Raw genomic sequence first — 24,267 nt, 5'->3', positions numbered from 1 at the left:
GGGTGGGAGGGAGATGCAAGAAGGAGGGGATATGGGGATATATGTATATGTATAGCTGATTCACCTTGTTATACAGCAGAAACTAACGCAACACTGTAAAGCAATTATACTCCAATAAAGATGTTAAAAAAAGTTACATTTTACTTACAAAGCACAAGCAAACACACACACACAATATAAAGACATCTTAAATAATGGAAAAGCAAATAAGAAAAGGATAAAAGCAATATTAGATTTCAAAGCATTAGCTCGGATGAATAGGGAAGTAATGTAACTGAAAGCTGAGAAAACATGTTACAGGTTTTCCACAATGTTGTAATTCCCTCCTTGTTCTTTATTTAGATTAGATGCAAGGAGCCAGAAGCCAGGCAGGCCACTAAGTTTTGGGGGAGGATTAGGATAAAAGAGGGTAACTGATTCATCTTTGGCTACTACCTATGAATAATGAAACCTGTTTAAATAGAAACCAGGCCCAAACACCACTTCACTCACTCTCTGTGGATCATGAAAAGCAGCATCAACATGATTCCAGGAGGAACAGTTCACCACATTTTTAAAACAGAATTTTCAGACACTTTTAAAGAATATTTCAGCAGAGTAATTTGCATACAGGATATAGTTATTTCAATGATACAGCACAATGTTTTTCTCATTTAAAAAAATAGCTTTATCCTTGTCTTTGGAAATGTGCTGAACATTTTTATAACTGACCTGGTTAAGGGCAAATTTACCAGACTTACAGGTAAACCAAAGTGCACAGAATCACAAAGAAATGGAAAGATATCCCTCACTCTTGGATTGGAAGAATTAATATTGTTAAAATGGCCATACTACCCAAAGCAACCTACAGATTTCATGAGATCCCTATCAGACTACCCATGACATTTTTCACGTAACTAGAACAAACAATCCTAAAATTTATATGGAACCATAAAGGACCCAGAATTGCCAAAGCAATCCTGAGGAAAAAGAACAAAAGCAGGAGACATAATCCACCCAGACTTCAGGCAATACTAGAAAGCTACAGTAATCGAAACAGTGTGGTACTGGCACAAAAGCAGACATGGATCAATGGAACAGAATAGACAGCCCAGAAATAAACCCACACACCTACAGTCAATTAATCTGTTACAAAGGAGGCAAGAATACACAATAGAAAAAAATACAGTCTCTTCAGTGAGTGGTGTTGGGAAAGTTGGACAGCTGCATGGAAATCAATGAAGTTAGAACACACCTTCGCACCATACACAAAAACAAACTCAAAATTCCTTAAAGACTTAAATATAAGACATGACACCATAAAACTCCTAGAAGAAAACATAGGCAAAACATTCTCTGACATAAATCATACCAATGTTTTCTCAGTCAGTCTCCCAAGGCAACAGAAATAAAAGCAAAAATAAAGAAAATGGGACCTAATCAAACTGACAAGCTTTTGTACAGCAAAGGCAATGAGAAACAAAACAAAAAACAACCTACAGACTGGGAGAAAGTGTTTTCAAATGATGTGAGTGACAAGGGCTTAATTTCCAAAATATACAAATAGCTCATACAACTCACAACAAAAAAACAGCCAACCCAATCGAAAAATGGGCAGAAGACCTAAATAGACATTTCTCCAAAGAAGACATAAAGGTGCCAAGAGGCACCTGAAAAGATGCTCATCATAGCTAATTATTAGAGAAATGCAAATCAAAACTACAATGAGGTACCACCTCATACCAGGCAGAATGGCCATCATTAAAAAGTCTACAAATAACAAATGCTAGAGAGGGTGTGGAGAAAAGGGAACCCTCCTACACCATTGGTGGGAATGTAAGTTGGTGTAGCTACCATGGAAAACAGTATGGAGTTTCCTTAAAAAACTAAAAATAGAGTTCCCATATGATCCAGCAATCCCATTCTTGGGCATACATCGAAACAAAACTACAATTCAAAAAGATACCTGCACCCCTATGTTCATAGCAGCACTATTCACAATAGCCAAGACATGGAAACAACTTAAATGTGCAGCAACAGATGAATGGATAAAGAAGATGTGGTATATATACACAATGGAATACTACTCAGCCATAAAAAGGAATGACATAATGTCATTTGCGGCAACATGGACTCAGAGAAAGAAAAATACCACGTGATATCATCGCTTATATGTGGAATCTAAAATATGACACAAATGAACCTACCTAGAAAACAGAAACAGACTCACATAGAGAACAGACTTGTGGTTGCCAAGGGGGAGGGATTCAGAGAGGGGTGGATTGAGAGTTTGGAGTTAGCAGAAGCAAACCACTATATACAGAATGGATAAACAACAAGGTACTACTGTGCAGCACAGGGAACTGTATTCAATATCCTGTGATAAACCATAATGGAAAAGAGTTTTTAAAAGAATATGTATGTGTAACTGAATCACTTTGCTGTACAGCAGAAATTAACACATTGTAAATCAACTATAATTCAATTTTAAAAAGTACACAGAATCAGAAAAGTTTAACCAAATTTCCCAATGAAGTATAAAATGGGTAGATATAATGTCCTTCACCTAAATATATATACATGTATAGATATATGTGTGTGTAGGTATTTATGTGTATATATGTATATGTATTTATGTATATATATCTATACATGTATATATATACATACATGTATAGATATGTGTGTGTAGGTATTTATGTGTATATATGTATATGTATTTATGTGTGTGTGTGTGTGTATATATATGTATACTTGTAAAAATTGAGAAATATCTGGCCAAACAGAAACTCATGTGAGAAGAGACTTCAAATGATAAGCTCAATGTGAGCCAATGGTAAGATGTAGCTGATGGGGAAAAGAAAAATCTTAATGTAATGTTAAAATAGAACATTAAATCACATTAAGTATGGTAATGACCCTCTTTACTCTCCACCCACCAGCCAATACCAGTTATAGGAACCACACTATCAGAGGGACAGAAATTGGCATCTGGCCAGAGGAGAGTAATAGGTGAGTCGGGAAAAGGGAGAGGGTCTGTAACCTGAAACAAATGGGGAATGGTTCATGGCATGGGTCCCAGAGCCAAGCAAGCCTTCTGCAAACATGAGATTCGTAACCATTCTGCATGCATGTGCCCCGTCAGTCTCCCAGGAATGTTGTTGAAAGGACTCTGCATGGGAGGTTAGACTCATCTTCAACATCCCTCCCTTGGGGATTTTATGGTTTGTGGTGGGAGCAAAACCACATCTATCTTACATGGCAGTGGACTAAGTCACTTCATTTCCTTTCTGGTGAAGAATACTCTAGAGTAGAGAGCATTTTAACAACCAATCAAGCTCCTAAGAGAAAATAAGATGTACCGATATGTACACAGCATTGGTGACTAGAAGGTGCACTATTGACTCAACTCACCACCCCCATCCCACCCCACCACACCACCAATCATCTGGTTGCTCCAAGAAGATAGAAAGTAAGGGCAGAGGGTTTTACAGTAAATCTAAGTTGTTGGGGGTCAGATGGCGATCTCTATAGCTAGATCTTACATGTTTCCACATTTCCGAGCAAGAGTGAACCATCGGCATCAGGGTCATTCGAGATGCTCGTTAATAATGCATGTTCCTGGGGTGTCTCCCAGGCCTACTGAATCAGAATTATTGGGGTAAGAACCAGAAAGTTCATTTTCTGAAAGTTCCGCAGGTGATTCCTTTTCCCATTCTCTGAGAACCATGGTTCCAGAGGAGTGCTTCTTGTGCTTCAGTGTGCATTAGAATCACCTGGAAAACAGGGTCAAGCCAGGGATCCTTGGCCCCAGAGACTGTGCTTCAGAGGTCTTAGGTGGAGCCTGAAATTCGCATTTCAAACAATCTCAGAGGTGACGCTGATGTCGCTGGCCCAGCCAGTCAGCGGACCATACTTGGAGCTCACTGCCTTAGCAAATTCCTGATTCCGTCATCAAGGGACTCATATACTGTGGTAGGCAGCTTCTCCCCACCTCCTGGCATCCACACCCTTGGTAATTCCCTCGCTATCTGTGTGGGCCGGACCTAGTGACTCATATATAATTAATAAAATATGCAAAACTAACTAGTTTTCCTCTTCCCTCTTATTAAGGAGACAAATGTGTGAATAAACGTAAATGAGCAATATTTAATAATATACACTATTTACATGTAATTTATGTCATAACTTCCTTAGTGCTCAGTTTTTAGGCTTTGACCCTTGGGAGCCTTCTCCTGGGTTTATGGGAGGTTATGAGGGAGCAGAGCCTCGGGGCAGGATGGAGATGGTGCCTCCACATCAGACCTCACCTCCTGTGCACTCCACCTGGCCATTCTGAGGCTGTGTCTTTTGTGCTAATAGCATGGTGAATTCCCGCCTGCCAGTCCCCGTGACAGGGGGAGTGGCACCCCCTCTGGTTGAAGAGAGAAAAAAACCAAATGACTAGTTTCTCTGCTGGCAAGGGGAGGGGTCTTTCCCTGAGAAAAGTCAATGAAGGGAACAAAGTCCAATGGGCTGGTCTTCTCTCCAGTGCAATGCCTCATTTCTTCACTGAGGGAAGGAGACAGCTTTTCTAGGGGCAGGGGTCTCATTTTCTCTAGAACTGTGTGTCTAGAAAGTGCATTTCAGGGTCTGTATGTGTGGAAGGGCCACAGTCTACTGGAAAGGTTCTAGACACAAAGCCAGGACTCCTAATCCCTGCTCCACCGTCCATGCCTTGTGTGACCTGGAATGAGCCCTCTCCCTCTGGACTATGCTCTTCCCATTCTGAGATGAGAGGCTGGGCCAGGTGATGACTTGAACCCCACCCCCAGATTAAGAGCCTAGAGCAGAGAGGTAGCTTCTGACCATGGCAACTGGTCGGAGATGGGACCGCTGTCCTCAGAGGGCCAGGCCCCCGCCACTCAGCCACCGCGCCCTCTCTGAGGAGCGCCCAGAGAGGCTGCTATGCCAGAGGGGGCTCTGGCAGATGTAGTCCAGCCTGGTCCTAATGATGTCCTGCAGCTCCTCGTCACCCAGCAGGACTGCTGCAGCCAGGGCCAGCCAGAAGTATTCAGTGGCATCGTGGGCATCCTAACCCCCGGCATGGGGGCAGAGAAGAGATAGCATTAGCAGACATTTCCAGGAAAGGCTAAGAGGCAGTGCAGGGAAAGCTAAGAACACTAGCTTTTGTCTGCCTGACATCCTCTCCCACCCCCTTCTCCTGGTTCCTTGAGGGAATTCCTCCTACCAACTCCACTGCAGTTCTGTGACAGTGCTAACCCTGGCGGCCCTCCTCCTCAGGCACAGGGATGGCACCCTACCCAAGCTCAGAGAATCATGAAGCAGCATCACCCTGGGCACAGAGCTTCAGGTATGTGAAAATGACTCAAGCTGACCTGTCCCAAGTCACTCTCTGGGACCTTTCATGTGTGACCTAACAGAGAAAATGGTTGCTCACCCTTTTAGATGGGTGCTTGAGCCTGTCAATAACTGGAGGAGAAGAGGCCAAGAAACAGAGAGAAGCAAAAACATTCAGAGCCAAGAGATACAGAGAGAGGTGGGGAAATCCATGATGACATTTGAGTACCAGCATCCAGAACTACCTGAAATTAAACTTATACCTGAACTTCCTCGTTCCTTGAGCCAATAAAATCTCCTGCTTTGCTTAAGCTACTTTGAGTTGAGCGCTTTCCCTTGAAATCCCTAGAGCCCTCGGTTGATGCAATCAGATCACACATACTTTGTCCCACTTCCTGGGAGCTGTGGGACAATGGCAAGATCACTGTGGGGGAGTCCTTCACTACACCATGTCCCTCCCTAATGGTTGGGATGCAGAACAGGTGGTTCCTCCAGTGAGACTCAAAAAGGGATGACTGGTTCCCATTAACCCTCATCAGTCAATAATAAATTTAGGCCAGAAACACTCTGGCAAATAAGAAAAAGACAACAGAGCTGCCCTAAGGGTCCCCTGGGGGCCAAACACAGGAGTGACTCAGAAGCCACTGTATGAAGAGATTAAGCGTTGTGCTGGAGCAGACAGAGACCTCTGGTAAGGGAAGCCAGTGCCCAGAGACAAGGTTCAAGGGCCAGAATTGTAACTGAGAATTATAGACCACACACACAGTTCTAGAAGTGGCTGGAAAAATAAGAAGTTCTGGATTCAACTCCAGCAGAGCAAACAGAAGAGTCAGGGCTATGGTCTTCTTAGGACCTAGGCTTGCTTACGTTCTAAGACCCTGCATGTTATTATCTCAAACGTTAACACGTACCTAGATTTCTCCTAAAATAGTTTATACAACTTTATAAGAAGTGAGTTGCAATTGACTAATTAATCTATAACATTTTTAGACATACAGTTGAGAATTAATTTTGATTTTAATTTTGGAGCTTATAGTTCTTTTGTTTGGGGGTCTCATGTATTGTTTTGGGTCTCATATATTTTCATAGGTCCTAGAGGAGCTCACAGGCACTAGACCAATGTGCCCATAGTACCTGACAGATGAAGTGGGCCCAGAAGTCACAGCAGGGCAAGAAAAGAGAAGAACTAGGACCTGCCTCCTCAGCAGAGATGGGAGCCTCTTTGAGGTCTCCAAGGGGGCTAAGTGAAAAGTCACTGCGTTCCCAGAGGAGCCACTCCCCACCCTATGAGACAACACTCCCCATCTTACCCCTCTCAACTTTACCCTGAAGGCTCAGGGTGAGGAAAGAATATAGTTGGACAGTAGCTCTCATATGACCTTGGAAGCCTGGCTCTTACCTTCAGCTGGTAGAAGGTGAGTTGGCCCAGGCGATAATACACCTTGGCATAGTATAAGGCCTCCTTGGGGCTCTGCAACCAGGATGGACAGAGCGACAGAGTCTTCAGGTAGCAGTCCTCAGCCATCTCGTACATGTGCAGGGAATAGTACACAGTCGCCAGACGGTGGAAGGCCACCAGCTCCTGCCTCTGATCTCCTAGAAATTGGAAGACTGAGAGAGATATCCTGAAGCCAACACTCTGCATCATTAGTTCACTCATTCATTCTGTACAATTCTTTGAAGATCTACTAGGTATCAGGGACTGAGCTTGGGACACAGCAAACAAAGCAGAAGTCCTGCCCACATGAGGTTTACTGTCTCACAGGACACAGACATTCCTTAAATAATCCCACAAAGGTAAGATTACACCTGTGATAAGTGCTACAAAAGAAAACACAGGGATCTATGAGAGTGACTAAGTGGAGTATGTGTTCTGGACAAGGTTTTCTGGGACAATTCCTGAGGAAAATTTTCTCATTGTGGATGTCACTGTAACTCAGAATTCTGGGAAATAATTATTTCCAAATCTCTGTGATGGGAATGGTGACAAGACTAGCTCGATGGAGAAGCTAAGAATTTCTGACAATGAATAACTTCATATAACATATGTTTTCTCCACACGAAAGTCTCTCTCTTCAGAGTTCTTCTCTGGGGCTGTCATCAGCAGCAGTCACCCTCTACCCTTCACCAGCTTTCAGTCTCAAATAAGCTACAGAGACCCATTCACTTTTAACTCATGCTTTAGAATCTTGGTGTCTAAGGGATCTTTGGCTTGTTTTGGTTTTGGGTGGATTTCTTGTTTCAATAACTAACTCCTTTAACACAAAGTAGCATTTAAAGAGAACAAATGCTTCCAATTGTGTTTTTGGAGTATTTGCAAGGTGGCTATTTGATGCAATCTAAAAACATCACTTAAAAAAAAAAAAATAAATAAATAAATAAATAAATAAATAAATAAAAACATCACTTTTAGGCTTCAAAGAGCCAAAAGCCAAAGCTAAAAGAGAAAATCCAACTCTCTGATATGGAAAAGTCCAGTCACAGGGAGTCACATGAAATGGTGGATATAGCCTCCTTTCAGCTTCTGTCCAAGGAAGGATAAAGAATGCTCCAGAGGGAGCTGCCTGAGCCCCCAAGGTCTTCCTGAGATTAGCAGACAGTTGCACAAATAAAGTTTTCTGCAGTAAAGGGAGAGGTAGGAAAAGAGAGAGAGCTCTGAAGTGCAATTAAATACAATAAAGTCCAGTACCATCCACATCTCATGCCCTTGAGAATGCCCAGAGGTCCGTTCTAGAATTATCACAGAAGACTCCATTTGCCTTTACATCTAATCAATCCTCTAATAAAACCTGCTTTTCCCCAAGCACCAACATTCAAGATGAGTTTATCTTTTTTCATTCTGCCTTTTTTTTTCTGTTTTAATGACCTACACTGTTTCTCATTAGCTTTTGTTGTAAATGCAAGCTGTTTCAGCTACTGAGGGAGTTAGGTTAATGGGAATCTGACCTTCATTTACATTTCAATTCCATAAGAAAATGTGTACTTGACTAATAATTAATAAGTTAAGGCACAGTGCTTTTGTAATGGGGCATTGCCTGTGCATAGGATAAAATACCATTTACCCTGCACTCAGAATAATACCAATAATACCAACTATAATATAATAATTAGTGTGCACAGGTAACACTTATCAAGGACTTACTATGTACCAAGCACTGTGCTATGGGTTTTACCTGTATGATCATCGGTCTTCATAACAACTGCCTGCTGTGGGTGCCATTTTTAATCCTGATTTGCCAATGACAAACTTGAGGTTTATAGATGTTAAGTAGCTTGCTTAACTGGGGGCTCCCTGACACTTCGACCTGCAATTTGAACCCACGGAGTCTGACTCCAGAGGCTATGCCCTTACAACTTTGTTGTCCCTCCTTAGGGAGTGTTACCCCCTCCCATTCAATACCCTGGACAATTAGGACCACTGACCTGCGACTGTGCTGAGTCTGGCCGCCAAGGTGGCAAATTCCAAAGCCTTCTCATAGCCTTCCAGGCTGATCTGCAGCTCTGTCAGCTTGTTGAAAATCCGGAGCTCGGTTCTCACTGCCTTCATTCGCCTTGCTAAGGGAACAGCCCCAGCCTGAGAACAGAGGCACAAGGAACCTTAGTCTAGCTGAGAATCATTGGCACATACCATACTCTAGGAGGCTGTACTGCATCCTACTGCCAGGGGTTGAGGGATGGCAGTGACTAAACCCAAGGGGGAGATGGCACCTTCCATGCATGGCTTTTCTCAACTCACTCTCCTGGTCCTTGCTCTTAGTTGCTCTGCCCAGACCTCAGAGGTGGAAGAACTAGAGGTCATCAGGCTCCCTGAAACTGACAGCAGGAAAGGGATGATAACTTTCCTCAAGGTCACATAAGAAGTTACTCACCCGCCAGCTACACGCTCCCTTAGTGCCCACAGTGCTAATCTACAAAGTACATACGTGGAGTATGTGCATAGTGTCTGAGAGAGTCCCCAGTAAATAGTCATTTCTATTATTTTTATTATGATAGAACTTTGGGCAGGTCACTTCATCTCTCTGAGCCTTAGTTTTCTCATCTATAAAATACATATGACCAAGAGCACCTCAATAGTCAGGGACATGTTTCTTGTTCACCCCTAGCTCAGTGCCTGGCACATACTGGGTCTTGATGAATGTTTGATGACTGAATAAACAATTGAACAAGTGAATGAATAAGTATCTGAATAAGTGAAATTTTAGGATCAAATAAGATAATGAGTTTTCCCAAACTTCAGTCAGTGACGAACAATAATTATGATTCTTCACATATCTGCTTAACATCTGAACATTTATTTAATTAGTATTATTTCTTAAATCAACTGTCTTCTATTCTCTTGCCTCATTCTTTGCAATAATATCTGTGGTATCATAGGTTTGATGAACTGGTATTATACATCTTTAATTTTTAAAATATATTTTAATGCATACTTAATGAAAACACAGTAAAGCAGAAGTGTTCACCCATGGACCAATCATCTCCCACCATACCATGTACATAGGAACATTCTGGTCAACATAAAAGTGTGCTACAAACTGTAAACTACTATGCACCCAAAAGTTGTAATTATTATGGTATGTTCTCTCAGGAAAGATACTTTATTTATCAAGCCTGAGAATGACAGAGTTTATCAGCTCCTTCTTTGAGAGCCTGCTAGACTGAAGACAGGGAGAGCCTGTGGGCATTGGATGAGGAAGGGAAGACAAAGAAATACCAGCAAGACAGGGGAAGGGGACACCAGGCGAAGTCCAAGTGGCCTTGCCCACGTTTGTGCCAGAACCTAGCTAGGGATACTGCTGACTGTGCAGCCCACAACTTACTCGATAATACTCCACCGCACGATGCCTGTGGCGGGTCCCATTGAAGAACACATCACCTGCTTCCTCGTAGAGCCTGAGAGCCAGGGAGGGCTCCTCTGACTTCAGGGCTTTCTGGATGGCTGCCTGAGTGGGACAGAGACTGCTGTCAAAGGCAGAGAGAAGGACTTTCCAAATGTCCACAGGACTGGCAAGAATGAGATCCTGACCATCTAGCTTAACCCTCTGCTAAAGTCCCCTGAACCCTAAGTTGTCTTCACACTCATAAAGCTAGTAAGATTCCCTAGTCCAGCATTTCCCCACCATGCTATGAGAGATTACTTTGGTGGCCCTAGAAATGGTTTTCAGCAGCACACAAACATCTTGTAATAGTTAAGTATTTATTTTAATGTGTTTCAGAAAAAAAGATTAATCATATTCAAAACCTCTGCTTTTAGATAGCATTGTTTAGTGTAAAAAGCTAAGTTGATTTGAAGTTGAGTCAAAGAAAAATAAATAATGGTACAGAGGTACCTGGATATGGCAAAACTATAAACTTGATGTATAAATGACTGAAATTTGGGAAGAGTGATCTCATCCAACACGTACAGTTCCTAGATGGAGAAACTGAGGCTGAGAATAAGGAGCTTTCAAGTTTACATCAATAGTTAGTGACAAACAAATGCTAGTGTCTTTCAGCCCATTACCCTTCTCCTGGCCCCTATGACCTCTTTATCTTGAACAAGCTACTTCACATTTGCACCTAAACAAAATGTGATGAGAAAGTAGAAAATGTACCACAACATCTGCAGCACAGCCACAGGACCTCAAATATCCTTAGGTAGGAATTATTCACCTCAGTGGGAATAACTGCAGAACATCAAGTCAGGTGACAGTCTAGGGTTGTGGGTGCCTGGGACCAGTTCTGGACAGTGAATTACTGGGGCAAGATCCCTCAGTTATTTTTATTGCATATGCAGCTACACAAAGATAGAAGCAGTGAGATGGAATCCTAGAGTCAGGAGTTCTGCCACCAAGCAATGAACAACCCCAATAGCTCCCTCTGGGCATGTCTCCCGGAGACAGAAAGGCAAGACTGAATTGTCTGCTCTCTGATAATTCTTCCAGCTCTAAAATCCCAAGGCAGAATAGAGTCTGCAAGTAAAAGCTTTAAGTCACACTGCTGGTGTGCAGTTTTAACCACTTACTAGTTGTATCACTTTAGGCAAGTTACTCAGCCTCACTGAGTGTCACCTGTAAAATGGTAATTTCAGTAGAGACTCCTGCTGCATTTGTAACGAGGATTAAACTATACCAAGCACGTGAAGCGTTTAGCAAAGTCTCCCATGCATAGTAAGGCTTCAATCAATGCTACACAACCATTATTAAGTCTCGGTGGAAGTGAATTTGTGCGATTGTAAGTAATAGAGTAAGGGGGAGTAAAAGGGGAGAAAATGAGAAATGGGAAGGAAAAAAGATAACAGGCATATTTTTGATGGAGCAAATCTTATATACCATCGTGTCAGTATTGTACAGATAATGATGATGATGAAATACCATTTATTAAGCATTTACTAGGTCCCAAGCACTTAATCTTTATATGCATATGTTTACTATGCAAATGTTATACCTAATCTTTATTAGAGACAGGTCCAGCCATGAAGAAACTGAGGCCCAGAGAGCTCACGTAGCAAGCCCAAAGTCACACGGTTCATAATCAATGGCCCTGTGATTTGATTCCACATCTGTCTTTTTTAAAGCCCAGGTACTTAATCACTATACTATGTTATATCTCAGATATTAAAGATATGCAAACTAAAAAATCATAAAAGAACAATAATGTTAATACCACACACACGTCAACCTTCCCTCAAACTGCAGCAAAACCCTGAAGTCAAGGTGTGTGTCAAGTTTTGGAAAAATGGATAAAACTGACATGACAGATGAGCAAGTCTCCCACCATGTTCTTTGAGAGCTCACACGTGCATATGGGACTCAGGGACTGGCCCTTTGCTGCTTGTATTCAACCTGCCAGACCACCTTGGTTTCCACCTTGGGTTCAGGGAGCAGCCCAGAGTTGACCGTCCCTCCAAGGGCTTGACGAGGACATCACCCCTCCCTAGTTCTAGCTGATCACTTTGGAGGGTACAGCTGCCTCCCCGGATGGCCCAGGTCAGCAGATAAGCTCTGCGGGAGGCCTACCTGCAGGTACAGCTCCACCAGCTCGTCTTCCTGCATGAGGTAGTGGAGTCGCCCAGCCCCAAGCCAGGCCTCAGCAGCCTTGTCTCTCTCCCCCAGGTCAACGAAGATACGCAGGCTCTCCTTGATGCAGGTGAGGGACCTCCTAAGGGACCTGGGGGTGGACATGGACTCATAAGGAGTGAGGGTTCAAAGGGGCCCAGAGTCACTCTGCACAGGAGGAAACTGAAGCTCTGGCAGGGGAACAACATTGTTTCAGAACACACAGAGAGATCGAGGACTGATCTGAATCTTGGATCTGCCTAAACCAGCTGTGAGAACTTGAGAAAGTACAGAATCTCTCTGTGACTTAGTTTTCCCATCTGTAAGATGGGGATAAGCGGTACCTGCCTCAGAGGATGGTTGTGAGGATTAAATGAGATAGAGTGCTTAGAACAATGACTACCACAGAGTAAGCACTTGATGAATGTTTAAATGTTAGTTATCATTTTTATTATTACTGGCCCCTGGTCCACACACTTTTGACTACTCTATATAACAGTTTTTCATAAGAACCTAACACAGTGGATACCAAATGCATATTTATTGAATAAATCACAAAAGAATGACCATAGTGGTAACTTTATTATTATTTTTTTAATTTTACTTTATTTTTGGCCAGGTTGGGTCTTTACTGCTGCGCGCGGGCTTTCGCTGGTTGTGGCGAGATGGGACTACTCTTCATTGCGGTGCATGGGCTTCTCATTGCGGTGGCTTCTCTTGTTGCAGAGTATGAGCTCTAGGCACGCAGGCTTCAGTAGTTGCAGCACGCACGCTTCAGTAGTTGCAGCACGTGGGCTCAGTAGTTGCGGCACACGGGCCCTAGAGCACGCAGGCTTCAGTAGTTGCGGTGCATGGGCCCTAGGGAGCACAGGCTTCAGTAGTTGTGGCTCATGGGTTCTAGAGCACAGGCTCAGTAGGTGTGGCGCACGGGCTTAGCTGCTCCGCGGCATGTGGGATCTTCCTGGAGCAGGGATCGAACCCGTGTCCCCTCCCTTGGCAGGCAGATTCCTAACCACTGCGCCAGCAGGGAAGTCCCATAGTGGTAACTTTAAATCATCAAAAAGATTTGATGTTTGTATAAGAAGAAAAATCAAAGAAGGGTGAAAGTTTTGGTGCTTAACAGAGTACTCTTTAATTATCTGGAAATTGTTAACGTAGAAAACTCTTGCAGTGTTGAACAGGTTCAGAATTCCAGAACAAGAATCAGCCCTGGGCATCACCTAGATAGTAGTTCTCAACTCCAGCAGTAATTAGAATCTGGAAACTCTTTAAACATGCATACACAGGCGAAGTCACCCCAATGTGTTGACATGTCATGCTAGCCTGCGACACTCTAGCTCAGGCACCAGCATTTTGTCAAAGCTCTTTATTAGTTACTATTGTGACTCTATTGTGCACCTTGGGTTGAGACTCTCTTCTTTTTCTATAGAGAAAACAGGCCTGGAGATGGGAGGTGACTTGCACAAGGTTGCACACCACGCTGGGGGACAATCAAAGGCCAGAACTCTGTTCTCCTGAGTCCCAGTCCAGGACTCGTCCCACAGTACCCATATTCCTCACACTGTGATTCATGGCCCACCTGCACCAGCATTACCTGTGGAACTTACTAGAAACACAGACTCCCAGAGCTCCCTCAGACTGACTGAATCAGAATCATCGTGGTAGCCAGCCAGGAATCTGAATTTCTTAGACACACCCAGGTTATGCACCTGTGCATTGAAGTTTGAGAAGCACCGCACCAAACCATGCAAATCCTTCTAGAAACACTGATCATCACCCCCCAAGTCTGTAAACAGTTAGGAGGTCCTCATCAAACATGGCTACCATCTCATGATGGGCAACCCAGCCCCCAGGCCCCCTTGTGCACAGTGATGGAAACAAGCATTGCTTGTGACTAATGAGGCCCTGATTCATCTTGGCAATGAGGCAGCTATTAGCCTTCTGCAGAAAGTGCCAGGCATTTGGCCCTTGTAAGTCCTGAGAAGAAAGAACTCTAGTTTTCCCTATTGCCCTGCTCTTGACATGATATTTGTTGACATCAACGATGGGCACTGGCCACCCTCTGTCAAGAATCAGAATGTCAGACTTGCTGTTCAGACTGTGCTGTGAGCTGAGAAGCTGCACACTGTGCTGAGGTGGTCACCAACCTCCTTGGCCTGATAACCACAGGCCTCCTTTACTATAGGAAGCCCTGTCCTTCTCTCACCCACTCCGTACCCACCAAATGCCAAGCAGGGCTAACAGGTTCTTCAGGCCTGGCCTCTACTGCTCTCCCTACTCCCCCTGGAACAGTTAATGAAGAGAGGAGTCATACATCTCATCCTGATCCTATTTCCTGCTCTGTTTTTGTTTATTACCATTTGCTGTCCTGGGAGACCCCTGGGCTATGGTTGTTTTCTCCAGACCCCCAGGGAGCAAGATTTGGGTTATCACAGAGAAGTCAAGTCACAGAGCAGGCATTACAATCTTAGAAGTTTTCTCTCTGAGCTCACTATGACTGTGGAAGAAAGGAGGTCAGTATTCCTCTCCAGGAAACACCCCATGGGGGAAGGCAGGACTTACAGAGACCCAGATGCTCACATTGCACTATCAAGACTCTATGTGCGGGCTTCCCTGGTGGTGCAGTGGTTAGGAATCCGCCTGCCAATGCAGGGGACACAGGTTCGTGCCCTGGTCCGGGAAGGTCCCACATGCCATGGAGCAACTAAGCCCATGCGCCACAACTAGTGAGCCTGTGCTCTAGAGCCCGCCAGCCACAACTACTGAGCCCATGTGCTACAACTACTAAAGCCCATGTGCCTAGAGCCTGTGCTCCGCAACAAGAGACTCCACTGCAATGAGAAGCCTGTGCACTGCAATGAAGGGTAGCCCCTGCTCGCCACAACTAGAGAAAGCCCGCGTGCAGCAACAAAGACCCAATGCAGCCAAAAATAATAAAATAAATAAATAAATTTATTTTTAAAAAAAAGACTATGTGCATGCGTTTTCCAAAGACCACTGCCTCCACTAAGTCTTATACCTGATCCATGACTCCAGTAAAAGACAAGTGCCTTATGGTCTAGAATTGGGAAGTGGTCTCCAGCTTCCTTGGTTGTTTCCTATCACCATTCACCACCCCATGTGTTTATATCTGTCGCTGGCTGTGCTATATTGCCCACCAGATAAGCCACTAGCTTGGCTTGGAATGTCCCAGCACCCCAATTCCTCCAGCCACCACCTGCAGGCTCTAGGTGTGGGCTCAGCTCCCAAATCAAAGAAGTAAGGAGCACGGCTGGCGGAACAGCATGAATTCAGTCTTGATCTCAAGTCTCATGCATTCCCGGCCAGCTATGCTTGGGCCCTGGCATGGTATCTCCTCTCCTATCAAACCCTGAGTCTTCTCTTTTTCTCATTTTTCCTGCCCCCAAAGTTCAATCTCTGTGGCTGAGTCCTTGTTTCTTCCTTCCTGTGTGGACATCAGCCATGAGCCTGTGGTGAGGTGACCTCAATACACCTGCATTCCCAGACTTCCTCTTACCAACCCCTGCTGGGGTTTTCCAGATCCCTGCCCTGCCTGGATGAATGTTTGACCTCTGGCCAGAGCCCAGACTCCACTAACTGGTCTTATCCTGTTTCCATAATGAGAATTGCCACTCACAAGGGGCTGACCTTGGGCCAGGTGCTGTGATACAAACTTTCAGTACACATTCTCTCATTTACTCCTCACAGAAACCCCAAGCCATGAGAGTTCTTAGCTCATTTTGTACATAGAGAAACCCAGTGGGTTTTTAAAAACGTGTCCATGTTTGTACTGCTCATTTCTAAAGTTTTATGTTGAGCTCCCTGCTGTTTTGTCTTGTAATAACAGCAATGGCAGCAAATGTTACTTAACATTTATTGAGCACTTAGCATGTGCTAGGGGCTTTACATGCATAATTTCATTTAATCATCACAACACCACTAAGAGAGCAGTACTATTATCATATCTATTTACAAATGGGAAAAATAAGGCTTTGAAGGGTAAGTAACACAGACCAGGTAATAAACCCTGCGATCTAAATCCCAGGATCTAACCCTAAGAATCGGACTCCAGAGCCCCCTACAAACCCTCAAGCAGTGCTCAATTTCTGGCTCAGAAATCAGCTTGTGGGAAGGTTTTGCTTATTTTACCACCTTAACAACTTCAAAATTTTGAAGGACATAAGCTACCTCACACCCTGAACAAAGCGCCCCCATCGGCAAAAGTTGGGTGGTGGTGTACTTCCTAGCCTCGTGATCAAACGAGAACGTTTCAGCAAAAGCAATTCTTTCCTTGTTTATGATTCTAAAAATGTTAGGGATTAGTCATATTAACTATACTGAAAACCAAATATTGAAGCTTTTTTTTTTCAGTTCCACAGAAGTAAGATGCACAAGATAAGAATAAAGGCCAGGAAAAACGACTTATAGGCTACTATTGTATTCACATGCAAAGAATCATTATTTTGCAAAGACCTGTTGCATGCAAGGCATTTCTTTCTAAAAAACAATATGCACACCCTTTGTGGCACTTAGCACCATTTATGTGATACCTCTGGCGATTATGTATATAATATCTACTTCCTGAACTAGATGATAAGCATTGTGAGCTCAGGGACTATATCTCATTTGTCCAGTTTTTAGCACAGTGCCTGGGTCATAGTAGATGTTCAGCAAGTATTTGTTGAATCTATCCAATAGAGCCACAAAGTTCTCATGGACCCCACCTGGTTCAGCTCTAGAACTGAGTCTATAGACAGTCTAGAGTACAGTCTGTATTGTGTCACCTGGAGACAGAAGACAAGACCCCCTAAAGACCTTTCTCATTGAGAGACTGAAAAACTTCATCAAACTAAATTCTGTAGTCATCACCCTGAAGGCAGAGAAAGCAAGACTCAGAAGGTACTGAACAAAGGGACAGCAAAGTGTCCCAAGACAAAACTCTGAAGGCTGAGCCAAAGTTTTCACCATCTACTTGCTCTCCCTTACTACCCACCATCACTAAACCCTAGAGAAAACCTTTCAAATAGGAGGAATATAAATAAGTAAAAAAGCAGTAACGGGTGGTGAAAACCACCTTAAATTAGGGATTCAGGGATCTGCGCTAATACCAGTGAGGCAGGTAGTATAAGCAGTCTGGACTCTCCATAGCAGGCAGAGGTCAGAGCAGATGACAAATGAGGCCATTCTCATCCATACAATTCTGAGAGGTTTCACCATACAGTCATCTACACCTACTGCTTATTGAGGGTGAAAATTACTGGCTGAGCAGGCAGAATACATACAGAGTAGTTAAGAACAAGCACTCTAGGCCAAGGGTTGGCAAACTATGGCCCATGAGCCAAATCCAGCCTTCCACCTGCTTTTGTAAACAAAGTCTTATGGGAACACAGCCACATTCATTTATATATTATCTATGGCTGTTTTCACACAACAACTGCAGAACAGAGTAGTTGTGAAAGAGACCACATGGACAGAAAGCCTAAAACATTTACTATCTGAGTTTTTATTAGTGTGCTGACTCTTGTTCTAGACACAGATTGGGTATCAATCTCTGCTGTGTGGCTTCATGCAAGTTACTTGACTTCTTTAGTTCTCAACTTCTACGACTCTTTCTCCCTCATATGGTCATCCTGAGACTGCACACTGCTTGGTAATCAGTGCGTGCTCACTGAATGCCTTCTGTTACTATTATGACCATCATTTTCAATACGGACACTGACTGTGCCAGTCCAGAGGCCCACTGCAACCCCCTACCCCCAACCAACCTCCCCATCCCCTCCTGGGGGATAGGCTGTAGTCCTCTTTCTCCTTTAGTACCTATACCCAGAGAAACATCAAACTCAGCCTGCGAAACCTACGGAATATCTTTCAAATGTATCCTCACCTTTCCATTGCTATGGCTATTCCCTTGGCCCAAAATGGTATTCTCTTACCCTTCCCCACTTTTCAAAATCTTTCCTAGTCCTCCAGGGCATCTTTAAATGCTCTCACCTTTATGAAGTTTTCCCTGACAGATGCGCCAACCCTCAGCTGAAAGTGTTCTTTCCTCTCCCTCCAAACCTGCCCCTGCAGATGCCTGTCATCTTGCCCATGAACGCTTCCTGCCTTTGCCTGCTATGGCTTTGAGCTTTGTGAGAATGGAAATCCCATGGGGGTAGTTTAGTTGAAAAAATGTGCCCAGTACATCAAAACCCACTTAATAAATTCCTCCTAGAAATCAGTGCCAGGAATAAATTTGCTCCAACAGATACATTTGTTTATATTCTTTTATCAGACAGTGGGAGCCTCCTATGGTTTTTCCCCTTTTACCTCAGCTACCAGGAAGCTTAGAGCAAAATTACAGTAACCACCTCCAGGTGCATGGAAACACCTGTTAATCTACATCTGTTAGCTGGTCTTTGTTCTTTTCTTTTTTTTTCATGAAGGCTTTGTAGGAGTAGGTGATTTATACATGCTAAGTAAATACAGCATTAATAGCAGTTCTCCTTGATGAGCTGAGCATCCTGAAAAGGGATAACCAACCACCTTACGTTTGCAGAGGCTTCCTCTGACACCTAAGGTACTTCCCATCTCCTCTTAGTATCACTCATATTAGTGGGAAAGGAGGAAAAGTGGATGTTTATTTCCTCCCAATTATACAAATAAGAATCTCAGATATTAGAATTACAGAATACTAGGATTAAAAAATCCTAATCTGGATCAACTTCCAGAATGATGAACTAAGGACCCCCCACAAGAGCAATGAGAACATGGGCAAAAATTGTCACAACCAACTTTTCAGAACTCTGGAAATTAACAAAAGGCTTGCAACTATTCAAGGAGTGGTTACTCAAGAACAACAGCTAAATCTCCTTAAGAACAGTGACTTTTGTTGCTTTTTAAGTTGCTCTAGAGACATCTTCTCTCCCCAGCTCTGTGACAGCCTTAAAAACTAAAAGCCATGGTAGCTGGGAAAACAAGCAGCCTAGCAGCCATTGAAAAGAGCACAATGAGTGTGGAATTCCCCAGCATTCTATCCCCAGGGAATTGTCACTATTTTACCTGCTTGGAAGTTCACTGAAAGCCTCCACTCACATGGCTTGTTTTATATAAACTAACTCAGAGATCGCTCAGTATAAAACAATCTTTTCCCTGAGGTGTTTGTCCAAAAAGATCAGCAGCAACTGTTTAACACTGCTGCTGTCTGAGGTGGTGAAAACATTTGGAGCAAACAATAAGCTGACAAAAAAAAAAAAAAAAAAAAAAAGGAAAAGCTGGGAAATGAAATGTCCATTGGAGGCTTTGAAAGGCTCCAATGTAGTCCCAGGAATATAAAAGACCACACAAGTATAAAACTGTGTGCAGGGCTTCCCTGGTGGCGCAGTGGTTGAGAATCTGCCTGCTAATGCAGGGGACACGGGTTCGAGCCCTGGTCTGGGAGGATCCCACATGCCACGGAGCAACTAGGCCCGTGAGCCACAACTACTGAGCCTGCGCGTCTAGAGCCTGTGCTCCACAAAAAGAGAGGCCGCAATAATGAGAGGCCCGTGCACTGCGATGAAGAGTGGCCCCCGCTTGCCACAACTAGAGAAAGCCCTTGCACAGAAACGAAGACCCAACACAGCAAAAATAAATTAATTAATAAACTCCTACCCCCAACATCTTCTAAAAAAAACAAAAACAAAAACGAAAAAAAAAAAACTGTGTGCATGCCAAGGAAACCCCTGAGGTTGTTATTAATTAAGATGTTAATTATAATCCCCAGGGTAACCAGTAAGAAAAGAGCTGAAAGAAACATAGTAAAAGAAATGACAAATTTAATATGGAACAACAGAAAGTATCTATTTAACACAAAAGAAAGAAGGAGGAATTTTCAAAAGATATAAGATACATAGAAAACAAATAGCAAAACAGGCAGACATGAATCCCACCTTACCAGTAATTACATCAAGTGTAAATGGACTGACCACTCCACTCAAAAGACAGAGATTGGCAGAATGGATTTTTAAAAACAAACAACAAAACAACAATAACAAAAAACATGACTCAACTGTGTGCTGTCTACAAGAGATACACTTTAGTTTCAAAGACACAAATAGATTAAAAGTAGAAGTATGGGGCTTCCCTGGTGGTGCAGTGGTTGAGAGTCCGCCTGCCGATGCAGGGGACACGGGTTCGTGCCCCAGTCCAGGAAGATCCCACATGCCGCGGAGCAGCTGGGCCCATGAGCCATGGCCGCTGAGTCTGCGTGTCCGGAGGCTGTGCCCCGCAACGGGAGAGGCCACAGCAGTGAGAGGCCCGCGTACCGCAAAAAAAAAAAAAAAAAAAAAGTAAAAGCATGGAAAACTTTTGGATACAACATCCAAAAAGGCCTTGAGTTGCTATACTAATATCAGATAAAAATAACAAAGTTGCCAGGAAAGACAATAAAGAAAAGTTTATAATGATAAAAGAGTCATTCCATTCGGAAGACATAACAATTAGAAAAATGATGCATCTAAAAATAGAGCCTCAAAGTACATGAAGAAAAAGCTGACACACTTGAGGGAGAAATAGACAATTCAACCACAATAACTGGAGATTTAAATACCCCACTTTCAATAATGGATAGAACAACTAGACATGAGAACAAAAGGAAATAGAAGACTTTAGCTATAAATCAGTTAAACCTAACAGACATCTCTAAAAACAATGCAATGAATGGCAGATACACATTCCTCTCAAGTGCGCATGGAACATCCTCCAGAATAGACCATATGGTAGGCCTTTCTCAATAAATTTAAAAGGAAATCATACAAAGTATGTTCTCCCACCATAACTGAATGATATCAGAAATTGATAACAAAAGGAAATTTGGGAAATTCACAAATATGTGAAATTTAAACAACACACTCCTAAATAACCAAGGGGTCAAAGAAGAAATCACAAGGCTATTAGAAAATACTTTGAGATGAATGAAAACAAAAATACAACACACCAAAACTGGAGTAAATGGAGTGAAAGCAGTGATCAGAGAGAAACTTGTAGCTGTAAATATTTATATTAAAGAAGAAGAAAGATCTCAAATCAATAACCTAACACTCTACCTTAAGACACTTGAAAAAAAAAGCAAGGTAAAACCAAAGCAAGCACAATTAAGAAAAATGATAAATATTAAATCAGAAAAAAAGATGTAGAGAATAGAAAAACAATGGAGAAAATCAATAAAATCAAAGGTTGGTTCTTTTAAAAGCTTTTTTAAAAGGCAAATCTTTGGTTAGTCTGATCAAGAAAAATAAGATAAAAGACTAGGAACTAAAGTGGTGACATTACTACTAACAGAAATAATTACAGAAATAAAAAGAATACATACAAAAATCAGCTGTATTTCTATACACTGTCAATGAACAATCTGAAAGTGAAATTCAGAAGACAATTCCATTTACAATAGCATCAAAAACTACTTCAGAATATTTAACAAAAGGAGTGCAAAAATAATATTCTAAAACTACAACACACTGTTGAAAGGGGTTAAAGCATACCTAAATAAATGAAAAGACATTCCAGGTTCATGAATGGGAAGGCATGATGCTGTTAAGATGGCAATATTACCCAAATTGATCTACAGATTCAACATTATCCCTATCAAAATCCCAGCTGGCTTCTTTGCAGAAATTGAAAGCTGACACTAAATTTCATATGGAAAGGCAAGGGACCCAAAATAGCCAAAACAACCTTGAAAAAGAATAACAAGTTTGGTAGATTCACACTTCCCAATTTAAAACTTACCATGAAGCAATAATAAACACAATGGTGTAGGCTGGCATAGGCCAGACATATAGATACATGGAATAGAATTTAGAACCCAGAAATAAACCCTTACATTTATGGTCGATTGATTTTAAACAAGGGTGCTGAAAACATTCAATGGGGAAAAATAATTTTTTCAAAAAGTGGTACTTGGGCAACTGGATATTCACACAAAAGAATCAAACTGGACCCCTATCTCACACCATAATCAAAAATTAACTCAAAACAGCTGATTGACCCAAATGGAAGGGCTAAAATGACAAAACTCTTAGAGGGAAACAAAGAGGTAAATTCTCGTGACCTTGGATTAGGCAACGATTAAAAAAATAGATAAACTGAACTTCATCAAAATTAAAAACACTTGTGCTTCAAAAGATGCCATCTAGGAAGTGAAAAGAAAACACATGGGTTGGGAGAAAATATTTGCAAATCATATATCTGATAAGAGATTCTTACCAGAATACATAAAGAACTCTTACAGCTCAAAAATTAAACAACAAACAACACAAAAACAGGGCAAAGAATTTAAAGAGACATTTCTCCAAAGATATACAAATGACCAGTAAGCACATGAAACAAAGGTCAACATCTTAGTCATTAGGGAAAGTAAATCAAACCCACTATGAGATACCACTTCATACCTAACAGGATGGCTAAAATACAAAAGACACACAATAACAAGTACTAGCAAGAATGTGGAGACACTGGAGCCCTCATACTTTGCTCAAAGGAATGCAAAATGGTGCAGCTACTTTAGCAGTTCTCCGAAAGTTTAACTATAGAGTTACCATATGACCCTGAAATTCCGCTCCTAGGTACACACACAAGAGAATTGGAAAAATATATTCACACAAAAACTTGTTCAGGAATGTACACAGCAGCATTAATCATAATAGCCACAAAGTTGCAACAACTCAAATGTCTTTCAACTTATGACTAGATAAGTAAACATGATATATCCACACAGCAGACTAATACTCAGCAATAAAAAGGAATGAAGTACTGATACATGTGACAACATGGATAAACCCTGAAAACATTACCAAAAGTGAAAGAAGCCAGTCACAAAAGGCCGTATCTTGTATGATTCCATTTATATGAAATGTTCAGAATTGGCACATCCATAGAGACAGAAAGTAGATTAGTGGTTGCCAGGCTAGGTAGGGGTGGGTTAATGAGAAGTGACTACTAATGGGTATAGGGTTTCTCCTGGGAGCCATGAAAATGTTCTGAAATTAGACAGTGGTAATGGTTACAAAACTCTGTGAATATGCTAAAGATCACTGAACTGTATATTTAAAAGACAGTTTTATGCTATATGATTACATCTCAATAAAGCTATTATAAAAAGCTCAATTCAGGACATTCTTCTATAAGAGTCCTGAGTAACCAGCCTCTACTTGAATACTTGCAATGATAACACACTCTCTCCTACATAGGGTAGACTGCTCCATTTTTGGACAGTTCTTTTGAGAATTCTTTTCCTAACTATTAAATTCCCCACCATCTACCACGGTACCCAGTACATCAGAAGGGCTCCTATAGTGGAATAAAATGCTGGATCAACATTTCATAGTGATATTTTTAAATGAAACAAGTAACATGAGTATATTATATAACAGAGCTTCTATCATAATCCCATTTAAGTAACTAAAAATGTGCAAATTATATATACCTAACATATATTTAATATAGAGAACATGTATCATATATAATCTTTCATATGTATAGAATATTTCATGACGGATATTTAAAAATCTTTAAGTAGTTACTTCTGAAGAGTCTTAGGGAAAGGGAGGTTGCAATAAGACCTTTATTTTTCAACTATAACCTTCAGTACTGGGTGTTTTTTTTTTTTACCATAAGCAAATATTATAATAGAATTTTAAAGAACTTAAATTTTAGGGAAAAAATTTATTTTTGATTTGGGTGGTAATCCCTGATATTCCATTCACTATCTGTTATTTGGGTCCTTATCAGTGCAAACTCCCTGAGAAAAGACCCACTCTGTTCTGTAGCTAATGCTCTGTAGGCCAGGTTCTAAACAGGCATCTGGAAAGGGCATCTGAGGTTCCAATGACAGCCATCTGCTGACCGTAATTGTCACTAAAGACCAGAAAGTCTGCCTCCAAGTTACAAGCAC

General features: G+C 42.1%; 1 protein-coding gene across 5 annotated transcripts in view; it reads right to left on the bottom strand.

The window, feature by feature from the left end:
* Window positions 1–3,392: 3,392 nt before the first annotated feature.
* The window catches only part of SH3TC2 (SH3 domain and tetratricopeptide repeats 2), a 57,983-nt gene continuing 37,108 nt past the window's right edge, over window positions 3,393–24,267 (bottom strand). Inside the window, exons 9-13 of one of the 5 annotated variants that reach the window (XM_082622261.1) lie at window positions 12,318–12,468; window positions 10,140–10,262; window positions 8,743–8,893; window positions 6,719–6,915; window positions 3,393–5,052 (exon numbers count right to left, since the gene is read on the bottom strand). In XM_082622261.1, coding sequence (XP_082478387.1) covers window positions 4,861–5,052; window positions 6,719–6,915; window positions 8,743–8,893; window positions 10,140–10,262; window positions 12,318–12,468 — 814 coding nt within the window. In that variant the 3' untranslated portion in view covers window positions 3,393–4,860. Of the gene's footprint in view, window positions 5,053–6,718; window positions 6,916–8,742; window positions 8,894–10,139; window positions 10,263–12,317; window positions 12,469–12,975; window positions 13,215–24,267 lie in introns of those variants that run through there. The other 4 variants (XM_082622259.1, XM_082622258.1, XM_082622260.1 and 1 more) reach the window with 4 other exon arrangements.

The sequence above is a fragment of the Mesoplodon mirus genome (assembly GCF_964341445.2).
Source record: "Mesoplodon mirus genome assembly, chromosome: 5".
Taxonomy (NCBI): Eukaryota; Metazoa; Chordata; class Mammalia; order Artiodactyla; family Ziphiidae; genus Mesoplodon; species Mesoplodon mirus.
This window is presented reverse-complemented; position numbering and strand designations above follow the sequence as displayed.